The sequence below is a fragment of the Oryctolagus cuniculus genome, chromosome 5, assembly GCF_051225735.1.
Source record: "Oryctolagus cuniculus isolate XC-2025 breed Fujian yellow rabbit chromosome 5, ASM5122573v1, whole genome shotgun sequence".
NCBI classification, from domain to species: Eukaryota; Metazoa; Chordata; class Mammalia; order Lagomorpha; family Leporidae; genus Oryctolagus; species Oryctolagus cuniculus.
In genome coordinates, this window is record NC_142871.1 from 141,319,778 (window position 1) to 141,338,354 (window position 18,577).

General features: G+C 36.5%; 1 protein-coding gene across 1 annotated transcript; it reads left to right on the plus strand.

The window, feature by feature from the left end:
* Window positions 1-215: 215 nt before the first annotated feature.
* LOC100353856 (olfactory receptor 2B11-like) lies at window positions 216-1,166 on the plus strand. The gene has a single exon (XM_002714342.1). The coding sequence runs from the start codon at window positions 216-218 to the stop codon at window positions 1,164-1,166; it is 951 nt and encodes a 316-aa protein (XP_002714388.1).
* Window positions 1,167-18,577: the final 17,411 nt, after the last annotated feature.

The following is an 18,577-nucleotide window of genomic DNA, read 5'->3' on the forward strand; positions in this document are numbered from 1 at the left end:
TAGCTATAGAAATGATGAGTTGTTTTAGTATTTAAACTCATAATTTTTCATACTTGCAAGTTTTCAATCATATTACTAGAGTTATGTGCCAAATAAAATATCTTTGTAACTCACTGAATTTTATTTAAATAAGTAGATTGATCATCAGAGAAACTCAATACTGATATACAAATCTTCGCTTTTTTCTTGAATCTACCAACAAAGGAACAACAACAATGAATCCTGGTAATGCAAGTTCTCCAAAGATCTTCATTCTCTTGGGTTTCTCTGACCACCCATGGTTGGAAATGCCCCTCTTCATGACGGTGCTCCTTGCTTATGTGTTCACACTGCTGGGCAATATCTCTATTATTGTGGTATCTAGGGTAGATCCTCATCTTGATAGCCCTATGTATTTCTTCCTTTCTAACCTCTCTTTCCTGGACCTGTGCTTTACCACAACTACCGTCCCTCAGCTCCTGTTGAACCTTTGGGGTCCAGATAAATCTATCAGTTATGGGGGCTGTGTGATCCAGTTTTATATGTTTCATTTCCTGGGGGCTACTGAATGCATCCTCTTAGCTGTTATGTCCTTGGATCGTTACCTAGCCATCTGCAAGCCCTTGAGGTACCCAGCTGTCATGAATAAGCGACTTTGTAACCTCCTTGTGGCCATGGCATGGCTAAGTGGTTTAGCTAACTCCTTACTTCAATCATCTCTCACTGTTCAGCTTCCACTTTGTGGTAATAACAAGGTAGACAACTTTCTTTGTGAAGTCCCAGTGATGATCAAGATGTCATGTGTTGACACCACATTCAATGTAGCTATGCTCTCCGCTGTGGGAACGCTCTACTCCCTAGTTCCCTTGTCACTTATCCTCGTCTCCTATGGGTTCATTGTAGCTACTGTGCTCAGGATTCGGTCCTTAGAAGGAAAGAAGAAAGCCTTTAACACATGTGGTTCTCATGTTATTGTTGTGTCCCTCTTCTATGGGCCAGTAATTATTATGTATGTACAACCCTCTGCTACCAACTCCCAGGACAAAAACAAACTCATGTCCCTGTTCTACAGTTTGGTGACTCCTATGCTTAATCCTTTTATCTACACTTTGAGGAACAAGGACATGAAAGGGGCAATGAGGAGGCTTCTTATCTCATGGTGCCATTGGGGAACAGAAGAAACATAGATATATTTGTGTTCCACACTCTCCACATATAACTCAGCAGGTCTCCTGTTCTAAAATTACCTCTTGCTTTAACCTATAAATTTTTAGGATCCTTTAGCACCTATTCCAATTATATGCCTTTGTGCATATTGTTATAGGTTGTCAGATATTTCAAGTGTGAGTCCTAATCCTCAATTTGCCTGCAATTTGCCTGAGAGTGATGATCAACTCACTAAGTTCCTTTGTATTTAGATGCAGAGTCCACTGTAGTAATCCCAAGAGTGGGCAGTAAATAAATGCCTACTGATGGACTCATTCAGTTTGAGACAGAGTCAGATTCTACCATTTTCTTTGTTACTTTGAGAAATATATATAAATATATATAAATAATATACAAATATAAGTGATTACACTGAAATTTACCATCTTACTATTGTGGATATGATTTTGGGATTAATTTTTGGTTTGAAGTCAACTCTACTTATGAATTATCAGCAAGTACAGATGCATTACTAGCTGACCCGCTCATGTGTATATTCTTTAATCCTTTAAAACTAAGACTATTAAAAACACCATAAAACTCTCTTTTCTACAAGTCTCAACAGATTTCCTTCACTTAAAGCTATCCTACTGAAGCAGTCCTAGGTTACCAGTGGGAAAAATTAATGATTAAAATCCTTAGAAACTTCTACATTGTTTCTAGAATTGAACCATTCAGCCTTTATTGTAAAAATGACCTACCCAGAATCAGAAAATTTGGAGTATTTTATAAATCATCAAAGGATGAAATAGTTTAGTCATTAAGGAATCAGAACATTACATGGTTGGCTGAAGGAAAATGGAAAAATTCAAGATAATAGGAAGAAAAATATAAAATAAAATAACTTGTCTATAAGATCATCAAGTCTGAGACATAAGTGAAAAAGTAGAAAATTTGATAATAATGTGGTGTCTAGGGGAGAGGCTGTTATGTTGATTTTATCAATGATGTACACAATATTATAAGTCTTTCATTTTATTATAATTATATGCCCCTTGCCCTTGTAATACTCTCATCTTTCAACTCATGCTTAATGCAAATATGTTTTTCTAACAACAAAATTTGTGTGCTCTTCATATACCTATCCCTCATCTGTGTGCCTGCACAGTCTACTTAATGCCAAGAAGATAATCTACTGATTCACAGTTTACAAGCCTCTGGTATAAATATATACTCAACTCTATTAAATCAATTATAGTAAATGATTTCAATCTTCAGTTTGTTTTGTATTGCTATAAACTTCCCTTTGTATACTTGAGTGGATGAATACTACTATTGGAGACAAGGAAAAATCATTCCTTTAAAGGCAGACTAATACTCTGGCACAGGCACATCTGTTCAGGTCTAAAAATAACGTCTGTTGGTTTTACTGTGTATCCTTCCTCCATAGTACCAATCGCACTTGAAACTTCACATTCCTTTAAATGGTCACTCCTGTCTCCAAAAAGACAATGCAGTCCATTTTTCTCATTTGGTAACTCAAGAAGCTATCACAATGAGTGCTACAGAACACATTCTCAATGAATATATTTAAACAAATGATTGAATGAAAAGTGTTACCTAATATTACCTATTACTGTTAACATTTCCATCACAAAATTATGCAAAAATTTGTCCAGTACTAAATGAGGAATTTAATAAAAATAATTAAATTTAAGGCACTATTTCTCTAATTATCTTGTAATATTCTGGTAGGTATGAAGAAGAGTAGTTTAGAAAAGTAATCTATATTCAAACAAATTTGAGAAAAGCCATGTATTATTCTTGGAATTCTGGAAAAATAACATATTTAATGTTTGAGAATTCCAGAGCAAACTATAAAACCACGGCTAATATAATACTTCCCAGATATTTGTTTCTTATTTTATTAGCTTAGTTTTGAGCAGAAAAGTAAATACCACAATTTTTGAAATAACTCACTAGAAGACAGTGAATCTTAGAACTGTAACAGAGGAAGAAGATGAGCTAAATTATAGTAGAAAATTCTACTTAAATTGTGGTAGAATCATTCTCAGTTATTTAGTTTTGAATGAATAAACATTCTCTTATTAAAGGTTTGTAGATGATTGAGAGAAAACTCCCTGTAATAGTTCTAATATGTCAGGGCTGGGGCTGTGGAGTAGTGGGTAAAGCCACTTTCTACAGTGCCAGCATTCCATATGGGTGCTGGTTTGATTCCTGGTTGCTTTATTTCTGATCCAGATCTCTGCTATGGCCTGGAAAAGCAGTAGGTGATGGTTCAAGTCCTTGGGCCACTGCACTACATGGGAGATGTGGAAGAAGCTACTGGTGCCTTGCTTTGAATAGGCTCAGCTCCAGGTGTTGAGGCCATTTGGGGAGTGAACCAGTGGATGAAAGACTGACACACTCTCTCTCTCTCTCTCTCTCTCTCTGTCTCTAGCCTCTCTGTAACTCTGACTTTCAAGTAAATATATAAATTTTAAAAAAAGGTTCTCAAAGGAAAAGGAAGACCTTTCTCTCTGTCTCTCACTGTCCACTCTGCCTGTCAAAAAAAAAAAAAAAAGGTTCTATTATGTCTTCCAAGAAATGTGAAATCTTGGTAATTAACTATTTTTTAGAGCAGACAGGCAGAGTTAGACAGTGAGAGAGAGAGACAGAGAGAAAGGTTTCCTTCCATTGGTTCACCACCCAAATGGCCTCTATGGTCGGCATGCTGCGCCGATCCGAAGCCAGGAGCCAGGTGCTTCCTCCTTGTCTACCATGCAGGTAAAGGGCGCAAGCACTTAGGCCATCCTCCACTTCCCTCCGGGGCCACAGCAGAGAGCTGGACTGGAAGAGGAGCAACTGGGAAAGAATCCGGCGCCCTGATCAGGACTAGAGCCATGTGTGTCGGTACCGCAGGTGGAAGATTAGCCTAGAGAGCTGTGGCACCAACTGGTTATTTACTATTTCAAGATACAGTTTTTGAAGTCATTTGTTCGAAATCTTCAAATTGAAGCTTCATTAGATTATTACATTATTTAATTATTTAATTATGGTATAAATATGATAGCAGCTACCATTCAGGAAGTAAGGTAGTTATTGTACTTTAAATATTAAAGTAAATAGAATAAGTTGCTTTCTTTACTGACTATACTGTCTCCTAAATCCTAGCTCTTAAATATGTAACCAATAATAATGAACAAAATGACAAAATCATAATTTATTTTAATTTTATAAATATTTTTTGTAGTAGATTTAATTCTTTTTATTTTTTTAACTTTTATTTAATGAATATAAATTTCCAAACTACAGAATATTGATTACAATGGCTTCCCCCCCATAACGTCCCTCCAACCCGCAACCCTCCCCTTTCCCACTCCCTCTCCCCTTCCATTCACATCAAGATTCATTTTCGATTCTCTTAATATACAGAAGATCAGTTTAACATACATTAAGTAAAGATTTCAACAGTTTGCTCCCACACAGAAACATAAAGTGAAAAATACTGCTTGAGTACTAGTTATAGCATTAGATCTCAATGTACAGCACACTAAGGACAAAGATCCTACATGAGGAGTAAGTACACAGTGACTCCTTTTGTTGACTTAACAAATTGACACTCTTGTTTATGGCCTCAGTAATCACCCTAGGCTCTTGCCATGAACTGCCAAGGCTATGGAAGCCCCCTGAGTTCACCAACTCTGATCATTTTTAGACAAGGCCATGGTCAAAGTGGAAGTTCTCTGCTCCCTTCAGAGAAAGGTACCTCCTGCTTTGATGACCTGTTCTTTCCACTGGGATCTCACTCGTGGAGATCTTTCATTTAGGTTTTTTTTTTTTTTTTTTTTTTTTCCCCAGAGCGTCTTGGCTTTCCATGTTGAAATACTCTCATGGGCATTTCAGCCGGATCTGCATGCCTTAAGGTCTGATTATGAGGCCAGAGTGCAGTTTGGACATTTGCCATTCTATGGGTCTGCTGTGTATCTCACTTCCCATGTTGGATCATTCTCTCCCTTTTTGATTCTATCAGCTAGTATTTGCAGACACTATTCTTATTTATGTGATCTCTTTGGTTCTTAGACCTATCATTACAATCAATTGTGAACAGAAATTGATCATTGGGACTAGTGAGATGGCATTGGTACATAACCATACCATTGAACCCAGCCATCCCACTCCTTGGAATTTACCCAAAGGAAATTAAATTGGCAAACAAACAAGCTGTCTGCTCATTAATGTTTATTGTAGCTCAATTCACAAAAGCTAAGACCTGGGACCAACCCAAATGGACATCAACAGTAGACTGGATAAAGAAATTATGGGATATGTACTCTATCGAATACTATACAGCAGTCCAAACCAATGAAACCCGGTCATTTGCAACAAGATGGAGGAATTTGGAAAACATCATGTTGAGTGAATTAAGCCAGTCCCAAAGGGACAAATATCCTATGTTCTCCCTGATCGGCGACAACTAACTGAGCACCAAAGGCGAAACTTCTTGAAGTGAAATGGACACTATGAGAAACAGTGACTTGATCAGCTCTTGTCTTGACGGTTGATGTACAAGGTAATACTTTACCCATTTTCGTATTTTTTTTGTTCTAATACCATTGGTTGAACTCTGTAATTAGCACACAATTATTCTTAGGTGTTTAAATTTTAACTGAAAAGTGATCCCTGTTAGGTATTTGGAAAACATTATGTTGAGTGAAATAAGCCAATCCTAAAGGGACAAATACCACTTGTTCTCCCTGATAGGTGACAGCTAACTGAGCACCAAAAAGAAACCTGTTATAGTGAAATGAACACTATGAGAAACGGTGACTTGATCAGCCCTCACCCTGACTGTTGATGAGCAGCTTAATATGTTATCCCTCTTAGTATTTTTTTGTTTGTTCTACTTAATACTTTTGGTTGAATACTGTAATCAATATAAGAAACACTGACTTGATCAGCTCTTGTCCTGACGCTTGATGTACAATTTAATACTTTATCCATTTTAGTATTTTTTTTTTGTTCTAGTACCATTGGTTGAACTCAGTAATTAACACACAATTATTCTTAGGTGTTTAAATTTTAACTGAAAAGTGATCCCTGTTAGGAATTTGGAAAACATTATGTTGAGTGAAATAAGCTAATCCCAAAGGGACAAATACCACTTGTTCTCCTTGATAGGTGACAACTAACTGAGCACCAAAAAGGAAACCTGTTAAAGTGAAATGAATATTATGAGAAACAGTGACATTATCAGCCCTCACCCTGACTGTTGATGAGCAGCTGAATATGTTATCCCTCTTAATACACAATTCTTCTTAAGTGCTGAAACTTAACTGAAAAATGATCACTGTTAAATATAAGAGTGGGAATAAGAGAGGGAATAGATGTGCAGTTCGGGACATGCTCAAGCTGACTTACCTCAAACAGTAGAGTTAGAAACATACCAGGGGATTCGAATTCAATCCCATCGAGGTGGCATGTACCAATGCCATCTCACTAATTTTATAAATATTAATATCCAAATATATATAAACTGTTTCTCAGTGAACCTACTAAAATAAATTCAACACCCTTTCATGATGAAAACTCTAAGCAAACTGGGTTGGGAAGGAACATTCCTCAATAGAATCAAAGCAATCTATGAAAAAACCACAGCCAACATCCTGTTGAATGGGGAAAAGTTGGAAGCATTTCCACTGAGATCTGGCACCAGACAAGGATGTCCACTCTCACCACTGCTATTCAATATAGTTCTGGAGGTTCTAGCCAGAGCTATTAGGCAAGAAAAAGAAATTAAAGGGATACAAATTGGGAAGGAAGAACTCAAACTATCCCTCTTTGCAGATGATATGATTCTTTATTTAGGGGACCCAAAGAACTCTACTAAGAGACTATTGGAACCCACAGTAGATTTTGGCAGAATATCAGGGTATAAAATCAATGCACAAAAATCAACAGACTTTGTATACACAGGCAATGCCATGGCTGAGGAAGAACTTCTAAGATCAATCCCATTCACAATAGCTACAAAAACAATCAAATACCTTGGAATAAACTTAACCAAGGACGTTAAAGATCTCTATGATGAGAATTACAAAACCTTAAAGAAAGAAATAGAAAAGGATACCAAGAAATGGAAAATTCTTCCATGCTCATGGATTGGAAGAATCAACATCATCAAAATGTCCATTCTCCCAAAAGCAATTTATAGATTCAATGCAATACCCATCAAGATACCGAAGACCTTCTTCTCAGATCTGGAAAAACTGATGCTGAAATTCATATGGAGGCACAAGAGACCTCGAATAGCTAAAGCAATCTTGTACAACAAAAACAAAGCCGGAGGCATCACAATACCAGATTTCAGGACATACTACAGGGCAGTTTTAATCAAAACAGAATGGTACTGGTACAGAAACAGATGGGTAGACCAATGGAACAGAATTGAAACACCAGAAATCAACTCAAACATCTACAGCCAACTTATATTTGATCAAGGATCTAAAACTAATTCCTGGAGCAAGGAAAGTCTATTCAATAAATGGTGATGGGAAAACTGAATTTCCACGAGCAGAATCATGAAGTAAGATCCCTACCTTACACCTTACACAAAAATCCACTCAACATGGATTAAAGACCTAAATCTACGACCTGACACCATCAAGTTACTAGAGAACATTGGAGAAACCCTTCAAGATATTGGCACAGGCAAAGAATTTCTGGAAAAGACCCAGGAGGCACAGGCAGTCAAAGCCAAAATCAACTATTGGGATTGCATCAAATTGAGAAGTTTCTGTACTGCAAAAGAAACAGTCAGGAGAGTGAAGAGACAACCGACAGAATGGGAAAAAATATTTGCAAACTATGCAACAGATAAAGGGTTAATAACCAGAATCTACAAAGAGATCAAGAAACTCCACAACATCAAAACAAACAACCCACTTAAGAGATGGGCCAAGGACCTCAATAGACATTTTTCAAAAGAGGAAATCCAAATGGCCAACAGGCACATGAAAAAATGTTCAAGGTCATTAGCAATCAGGAAAATACAAATCAAAACCACAATGAGGTTTCACCTCACCCCGGTTAGAATGGCTCACATGCAGAAATCTACCAACAACAGAAGCTGGCAAGGATGTGGGAAAAAAGGAACACTAACCCACTGTTGGTGGGAATGCAAACTGGTCAAGCCACTGTGGAAGTCAGTCTGGAGATTCCTCAGAAACATGAAGATAACCCTACCGTTCGACCCAGCCATCCCACTCCTTGGGATTTACCCAAAGGAATTTAAATTGGCAAACAAAAAAGCGGTCTGCACCCTAATGTTTATTGCAGCACAATTCACAATAGCCAAGACCTGGAACCTACCTAAATGCCCATCAACGGTAGGCTGGTTAAAGAAATTATGGGATATGTACTCTTTAGAATACTATACGGCAGTAAGAAACAATGAAATCCAGTCATTTGCAACAAAATGGAGGAATCTGGAACACATCATGCTGAGTGTAATAAGCCAATCCCAAAGGGACAAATACCATATGTTCTCCCTGATTGGTGACAACTGACTGAACACCAAAAAGGAAACCTGTTGAAGTGAAATGGACACTATGAGAAACAGTGACTTGATCAGCATAGCCCTGACTGTTAATGAACAACTTAATACATTATCCCTCTTAGTAGTTTTTTAGTCTGTTCTACTTAATATGACTGGATTAATTCTGTAATTAATACACAGATATTCTTAAGTCTTGAAATTTAACTGAAATGTGATCCCTGTTAAACATAAGAGTGGGAATAAGAGAGGGAAGAGATGTATAATTTGGGACATGCTCAAGCTGACTTGCCCCAAATGGTAGAGTTAGAAACATACCAGGGGAATCCAATTTAATCCCATCAAGGTGGCATGTACCAATGACATCTCACTAGTCCCGGTGATCAATTTCTGTTCACAGTTGATCATAATGAAAGGACTAAGAGTCAAAGGAAGCACATAAACAAGTCTAGTACCTGCTAATACTAACTGATAGAATAAATAAAGGGGAGAGTGATCCAACATGGGAAGCGAGAAACTCTGGCCTCAGAATCAGCCCTAAAGACATTCCGATCTGGCTGAAAAGCCCATGAGAGTATTTCAGGCATGGAAAGCCAAGACACTCTGGGAAAAAAAAAAAAAAACACACACACACACCTAAATGAAAGATCTCTGTGAGTGAGATCACAGTGGAAAGAACAGGAACAGGTCATCAAAGAAGCAGGTACCTTTCTATGAAGTGAGGAGAGAACCTCCACTTTGACTATGACCTCGTCTAAACAAGATAAGAGTCAGTGAACTCAAAAGGCTTCCATAGTCTTGGAAACTCATGACTGGTGCATGGGGAGATTACTGATGCCATAAACAGGAGTGTCAATTTGTAAAGTCAACAACAGGAGTCACTGTGCACTTACTCCTCATGTAGATCTCTGTCCTTAATGTGCTGTACATTGAGACTTAATGCTATAGTGGGTACTCAAACAGTATATTTCACTTTGTGTTTCTATGGGGGTGCAAACTATTGAAATCTTTACTTAATGTATACTAAACTGATCTTCTGTAAAAAAAAAAAAAAGAGAAGAAATTATCAATTCCCAACTTGACTCTCACTGGGATTAAACATGACAATAGGTCTGATCTGATTTCATCATCATTTAAAAAATCATCTATTATTTTTCACTTTATATTTGTGTGGGAGCAAACTGTTGAAACCTTTACTTAATGTATGCTAAACTGATCTTCTGTATATAAAGAGAATCGAAAATGAATCCTCATGTGAATGGAAGGGGAGAGGGAGTGGGAAGGGGGAGGGATGCGGGTGAGAGAGACGATATGGGGGGGAAGCCATTGTAATTCATAAGCCGTAATTTGGAAATTTATATTCATTAAGTAAAAGTAAGAAAAATAAACAAAATTGACACCTTATTGGCCCAAGTAACTAAAAAAAAGAGAAAAGACCCAAATCAATAAAATCAGAGATGAGAAAGGAAACGTAACAACAGACACTACAGAAATAAAAAATCATCAGAAATTACTACAAGGACCTGTATGCCAGCAAGCAGGGAAACCTATCAGAAATGGATAGATTCGTGGACACATGCAACCTACCTAAATTGAACCAGGAAGACATCGAAAACCTAAACAGACCCATAACTGAGACAGAAATTGAAACAGTAATAAAGGCCCTCCCAACAAAGAAAAGCCCAGGACCAGACGCATTCACTGCTGAATTCTACCAGACATTTAAAGAAGAACTAACTCTAATTCTTCTCAAACATTCAGAACAATCAAAAAAGAGGGAATCCTCCCTAATTCTTTCTATGAAGCCAGCATCACCTTAATTCCTAAGCCAGAAAAAGATGCGCATTGAAAGAGAATTACAGACCAATATCCCTGATGAACATAGATGCAAAATATCCTCAATAAAATACTGGCCAATAGAATGCAACAACACATCAGAAAGATCATCCATCAGACCAAGTGGGATGTATCCCTGGTATGCAGGGATGGTTCAACATTCGCAAATCAGTTAATGTGATACACCACGTTAACAGACTGCAGAAGAAAAACCATATAATTATCTCAATAGAACCAGAGAAAGCATTGGTGGGAATACAAAATGATGAAGCCACTATGGAAGTCAGTCTGGAGATTCCTCAGAAACCTGAAGATAACCCTACCATTCAACCCAGCCATCCCACTCCTTGGAATTTACCCATAGGAAATTAAATTGGCAAACAAACAAGCTGTCTGCTCATTAATGTTTATTGTAGCTCAATTCACAATAGCTAAGACCTGGGACCAACCCAAATGGACATCAACAGTAGACTGGATAAAGAAATTATGCCTGTAATACTCTCATGGGCTTTTCAGCCAGATCCACGTGCCTTAAGGGCTGATTCTGAGGACAGAGTGCTGTTTAGGATATCTGCCATTCTGTGGGTCTGCTGTGTATCTCGCTTCCCATGTTGGATCGTTCTCTCCCTTTTTTATTCTATCAGCTAGTATTTGCAGACACTAGTCTTGTTTATGTGCTCCCTTTGTCTCTTAATCCTATCATTATGATCAATTGTGAGCAGAAATTGATCACCGGGACTAGTGAGATGGCATTGGTACATGCCACCTTGATGGGATTGAATTGGAAACTCCTGGTATGTTTCTAACTCTACCGTTTGAGGTAAGTCAGCTTGAGCATGTCCCGGACTGCACATCTATTCCCTCTCTTACTCCCACTCTTGTATTTAACAGCAATCACTTTTCAGTTAAGTTTCAACACTTGAGAATACCTGTGTATTGATTACAGTATTCAACCAAAAGCATTAAGTAGAACAAACAAAAAACTACTAAGAGGGATAACATATTAAGCTGCTCATCAACAGTCAGGGCAAGGGTTGATCAAGTCACCATTTCTCCTAGTGTTCATTTCACTTTAACAGGATTCCTTTTTGGTGCTCAGTTAGTTGTCACCTATCAGGGAGAACAAGTGGTATTTGTCCATTTGGGATTGGCTTATTTCACTCAGCATAATGTTTTCCAAATACCTAACAGGGATCACTTTTCAGTTAAAATTTAAATACCTAAGAATAATTGTGTGTTAATTACAGAGTTCAACCAATGGTACCAGAACAAAAAAATACTAAAATGGATAAAGTATTACTTTGTACATCAAGCGTCAGGACAAGATCTGATCAGGTCACCGTTTCTCATAGTGTCCATTTCACTTCAAGAAGTTTCGCCTTTGGTGCTCAGTTAGTTGTCGCCGATCAGGGAGAACATAGGATATTTGTCCCTTTGGGACTGGCTTAATTCACTCAACATGATGTTTTCCAAATTCCTCCATCTTGTTGCAAATGACTGGGTTTCATTGGTTTGGACTGCTGTATAGTATTCGATGGAGTACATATCCCATAATTTCTTTATCCAGTCTACTGTTGATGTCCATTTGGGTTGGTCCCAGGTCTTAGCTTTTGTGAATTGAGCTGCAATAAGCATTAAGGTGCAGACAGCTTGTTTGTTTGCCAATTTAATTTCCTTTGGGTAAATTCCAAGGAGTGGGATGGCTGGGTTGAATGGTAGGGTTATCTTCAGGTTTCTGAGGAATCTCCAGTCTGACTTCCATAGTGGCTTGGCCAGTTTGCATTCCCACCAACAGTGGGTTAGTGTCCCTTTTTCACCACATCCTCACCAGCATCTGGTGTTGGTAGTTTTCTGCATGTGAGCCAATCTAACCGGGGTGAGGTGAAACCTCATTGTGGTTTTGATTTGCATTTCCCTGATTGCTAGTGATCTTGAACATTTTTTCATGTGTCTGTTGGCCATTTGGATTTCCTCTTTTGAAAAATGTCTATTGAGGTCCTTGGCCCATCTCTTATGTGGGTTGTTTGTTTTGATGTTGTGGAGTTTCTTGATATCATTGTAGATTCTGGTTATCAACCCTTTATCTGTTGCATAGTTTGCAAATATTTTTTCCCATTCTGTCGGTTGCCTCTTCACTCTCCTGACTGTTTTTTTTGCAGTACAGAAACTTCTCAATTTGATGCAATCCCAAATGTTAATTATAGCTTTGACTGCCTGTGCTTCTGGGGTATTTTCCAAGAAGTCTTTGCCGGTACCTATATCTTGCAGGGTTTTTCCAATGCTCTCTAGTAATTTGATGGTGTTGCGTTGTAGATTGTGTTGAATGATTGACCATAGTTTCTTATTTCTTTACCTGAAACATAATTTTTATTGGAAATTCGGCATTTATAATACTACAAATGGGAATTATGGATATAGATTCTCCCTGGGTTTGTTCTTACATATTTTTGTAGTTGACAAACTTGTAGTACATTGTCATTATCTAAAGTCACAGTACTGTGTTTACCCTCATCTGAACCCACTCATTCAACCATTGTTTTCTCAAGGGAAATACATTTCCTGAAGTGAAAACATTTTCTCAAATAATACTGTTACATGAATATGCAAATCAATTTACTTCAAAATAGCAAAAATGTTGAAACAATATAACTATCAACAGGTTTAATGGAAAAACTATACTATATGCAAAAGGGATATTACTATTAAAGAAAAGGAAAAGGTCTGTTCACTTTTACCTGCTGTTTGATATAATTGAGTTTGTTTTCAAATTGACATACTCTGGATTATATATGTATTTGAAAAAGCATGAATATTTTCTACATATTTGGCTATTGTATGAAGTGTGTATGTGGGGAGAAGATTATTTTATCTCCTTATCATAAAGACATTAAATAGTTTTATTGTTTGATAGTTTAATTGGAAAGATCACACTTTTACATAGCTGTATACCTTATGCCAATTTGTTTCACACGTTTGCTCTGGATACTTAAAGAGGTGTCAAGGGAGCCATGGATGCTGGTGGCATGAGTAAACCTGTGAGAGGTTTACAGATGAGGAACAGGAAAACCTTATGTGAGACATTCTTTTTTAAAAAAAAATATTTAATTTATTTATTTAACAGGTGGAGTTACAGACAGTGAGAGAGACAGACAGAGAGAAAGGTCTTCTTTCCTCGGTTAACTCCCTAAATGGCTGCAACAGCTGGAGCTGTGCTGATCCGAAGCCAGGAGCCAGGTGCTTCTTCCAGGTCTCCCATGTGGATGCAGGGGCTCAATAACTTAGGCCATCTTCCACTGCTGTCCCAGGCCACAGAAGAGAGCTGGACTGGAAGACAAATAACCGGGACTAGAACTGGCGCCCATATGGGATGCCGGCCCCATGGAGGATTAACCTAGTGAGCTATGGCGCCAGCCCAAGACATTCTTAAATGTAATAAGTTATTAACAGAAATCCCATTAAAATTTCCCAGAATCATTTATTCTTATTTGTCATCACTAATTGTATCCTACTTAAAATTGGTTTCCAGTATTTTGGGGAAGTGAATCAGTTCATTGTAAAATATATCTATTAATAGAGATTTCCAAGCTGAGTTCAGTAGGTAACTAATTATGCCCAAGAAGCATTTCCATAGAGAACCCTGTCCCAGGGAACTTTCTTTGGTAATTCATCTGGGATAAGAATAAATGGTCTGTTTGAAAACAATGCTCAAGAGAGCTCTGAAATATAATACAAATAACACATACACAGGGTTCCTTGATATTTTCTACTATTGTCTTCGTATGCTTTTTTCTTGTTGACGTTTTTGTATCAACAGAAAAAAGGTTTCAAAGCTAGTTCCTACATCCCTTCCTTCATAATTCCTTTCAGTTAAAAGATGTTTATTAAAATAAGGTGAGTAAAAAGACATTTGTTTTTAAATCAGGCATTCTTAGGTAAGGTTGGAATATGTGTAGTTCATACTGGTTAATATATTCATGGAAGGCAGATATCATCATATTTTGTAGAAACTCTTCTAAACTTTGGAAATATCTAATTAAATGGCTCAAAAACTACTAGATTTTCCTGTTATTCAAGTCTTCTCCTTGTTTCTCACAAAAATAAACTTCAAAATAATATAAATTTCAATAAATATTATATTTAGCAAGTACTGAATATCTGACTGAAATATGAAGCCTTTATTCTATCACATGAATTTTTAAAATTTATGGTCCAATTTTGATGGATTAATTTTTTTAACTTTTATTTAATGAATATAAATTTCCAAAGTACAGCTTATGGATTACAATGGCTTTTTCCCCCCATAACTTCCCTCCCACCTGCAACCCTCCCCTTTCCCTCTCCCTCCCCCCTTCCATTCACATCAAGATTCATTTTCAATTCTCTTTACATACAGAAGATCAATTTAGCATATAATAAGTAAAGCTTTCAACTGGTCGCACCCACAGAGAAACACAAAGTGAAAAATACTGTTTGAGTACTAGTTATAGCATTAAATCACAATGTTCAGCCCATTAAGGACAGAGATCCTACATGAGGAGTAAGTGCACAGTGACAGCTGTAGTTGACTTAACAAATTGACACTCTTGTTTATGGCATCAGTAATAACCCTAGGCTCTTGTCATGAGTCACCAAGGCTATGGAAGCCTTTTGAGTTTGCCGACTCTGATCATATTTAGACAAGGTCGTAGTCAAAGTGGAAGTTTTTTTCTCTTTTTTCCTTTCTTTGTTTCATTTTTCAATTTTTGATCAACATGCAGTGTTTGTACATTTTTATGGAGTGCGATCTACTATCTCAGCAAATGCACTCAGTATAAACCAATCAAATGACACAACTAGATTTCCCATTTCCTTATCTTTTCTTTGTGCTTGGCACCTATCAGCTCTTTTTCCCCAGTTACTCATGCAATATATAAGACATGATCATGAAGTCTTCCCATCCGACTGTGTTGTGGACACTGAAACTTGTAATCTGTGTGTGGTGTCCATTCTCTCTCTCTCCTTATTCTTCTCAACCTCTAGGAATTACTGTTCTAAGTTCAGAAAGACTGCTTCCTTAATCTCCATGTATGAGAGATAATATTCAGGGCATTGTTTGTTTTTTAAGATACTTAAATGTATATAAAATTTAAAGAGGCTAAAAATAAAAATACTATGTGTGATAAAAATGAAGTGTAAATAGAATTCAAAGCAGCTAAAATGTGAGTGGACATACAAGGGTGATTTCAACAGGAGTAGAGTTTATTAAAGTAGCTTCATATAGTCAAGGACAAATAAAATCTTGTGTAACGAAATAAGAATGGGAAACCACTGGAAGTAGAAAATATAATATAAAAAAGATGGAATTCAAGAATTGGTACTTATAAAGTGGGAAAATGACATGGAAAATTAGAAATACAGCCATAGAATTGTAGTGATTAAATATACTTCAAGAATAAATCACAATGGTTAGCCACATCTTCTCTGGCATCGCTAAGGTAATATTTGGGGAAATGAAGGGGTTCTGGGGTAGTCATCATTCATAAATAAAACTATACTTAATAAAGTGAACAATGTAAACGCAATTTCACATAAAATAAATCTAATAAAATAGCTGGAAGCACACTGCAGTGAATATTATTATTTGAATCAGATATAATTAACTATGGAAGTATTTACATAGGATCAAATTTAAAATTTAGCTTTTAAAAAAATAGAAGGATGATCTGTGATAGGAAATATAAAAGGTGATTATAACTGTTAAATGAATAGATAATACATGTCTTACATTGCCATATTTAATAATATGCGTAAATTGAAATTTTTAGGATATTCATCTTAAAAATCAAATTAATTCATATGATGTTTTTCTAAAAAATATTTTATTTATGTATTTGATAGGTAGAGTTACAGAGAGAGGGAGAGATAGAGAGAGAGGTCTTCCATCTGCTGGTTCACTCCCCGAATGGCCTCAATGGTCAGAGCTGAGCTGACCTGAAGCCAGGAACCAGAAAGTTCTTTTGGGTCTCCCACATGGGTCCAGGGGCCTAAGATTTTGGGACCTCTTCCACTGCTTTTACAGGCCATTAGCAAAAAGTTGGATTGGAAGAGGACCAGCTGGGATACAAACTGGCACCCATCTGGGATGCAGGTGTCAATGGTGGAAGCCTGGCCTACTATGCCAGAGTGTCAGCTCATAGCATGTTTCTAATATGCCACGTAAACACAGAATTATACCTAGAGAATAAATTGTCAAGGTATTTTCCTAAATTTGATGTGTTCAAATAACATCTTGAATATAACACAGGTCAAAAAATGTGTAGGAACTCACAATTATTCAGGAAACATGCCTAGCATACAAATACTTTCTTCTTAATCTTGGAACTCTGAATTCATAGCTTCAATATCTCTTTTAAGGCAGTGACAGCTTTTGATCATTATACTATCCATGAATATTAGCAGAAAGTAAAAATTGTCATTGGCATAGGATTTTGAAGTTGTTATTAATGACTTAATGGATCTAAAAATTCGTTGGAAAGTTTGTCACACAAGGGTCATGAAGGATTTTTGCAGTTATTATAATTTTGTTATAATTACTGCATATTCTGAACTAGGATAGTTTATAAGAAGGGCATGACACAACTTAACTGAGTAGCTTTGTGTTACATCTCAAAGGATGGTTTTGAGAATTTGATAAAATAGAAAATGTGGAAAATAAACATTATAAACCCATGAAGGCAATCTATTATCATTTAACTACTAATTGATTGGCAGAGTAATCCAGAATTGTATCACTGGGATGCTACCTTAACTTTTTTTGTGAATATCACTCATTTTATAGATGATACCACGGATTGAAAAATATATATACAAAAATAAACTGTCTCAAAATGCTGCTGTACTCAAGTAGTGGACTTTGTTGTTTCAGTGTGCTTTTTATACTGTAAAATAAAGGCGTATAAATTGCAAATGTAAAATATTTTCTGGTTGAGTATCTCTGGGCCTGAATTGTGGTATCAATTTCTCCTCCAACAGCTATTTCCTAGAATTGAAAATATGAAGGCTCTTCAAAATGTTTGGGAACAGGGTTCATTGTGAAAAGATTATGCATGGATTTTAAAATTTTTAAACCAAAATAAACTTATCTTAATTTTATTTTCACATATACTATTTGAAATATCCTTGAATACAATCAATGGGTTGCTTTTAAATATGCAAACTCTTACATTAATGAAGGATAATGAGCTCACTCAATGATGAAAAATTCATATAATACCTTTACAACAAATTTAAATCAAATGATCAAATGCTCAAAGTTTGAACTACATATCTATGTGAAAGAAAACACATAAATGCACAAACAAATTTGTGAACATAGAGGAAACTTTGTCACTCTAGCTTGACTGAATTTATGTGAGCAGTGATCCACTGATAACTGTCAAATCTTGAGGCAATTGGTATTTATAGTATTCAAAATTGTTTCTCAATTGCAAATAGCTAAATGAATTTGTTTAAATACAAAATTTTCTCACTTTCTATGGAGATGATATGATTATTACACTCAATATTTGGGGCTGGACAAGGCCAGTCTCCTTTTTCTTCTGCTATTACTAGCATTTCAATAATTCCTTGCATCAGTGTTTCTGAAAATAAACCATCTAATTTTAGGTGCTCATCCCACATCGACTATGTCAGACACCTGGAGGTACAAATCAATAAATCCATATTAACAACCTGCTCATGTGATCTTTATGCCAAAGTTTGACAGCCATTGTTTTTGGAGTTTCCTAAATAGAATTACTTCTTCTTTTCTGTTAATCATAACCAGAACACAAGAACATAGGAGGAAATTCATACATATAAACAGAAAGGCTTCCAGTTCCAGAGTCATTTGATTACTTATTATAGTTGCTTTTTAGTTTCATGAAAGGATATTATTAGGTCATCTTATGCCAGATCCTTTATTTTATTTGCCCTACAAATTACCGCATCTCATCTTGGATGAGTGAATAGTCAGTGCATAATTATGTTCTATCACTCATCACAAATTTCTGCCTTTGTTCCACTTCCCTACTTAGTGAGACA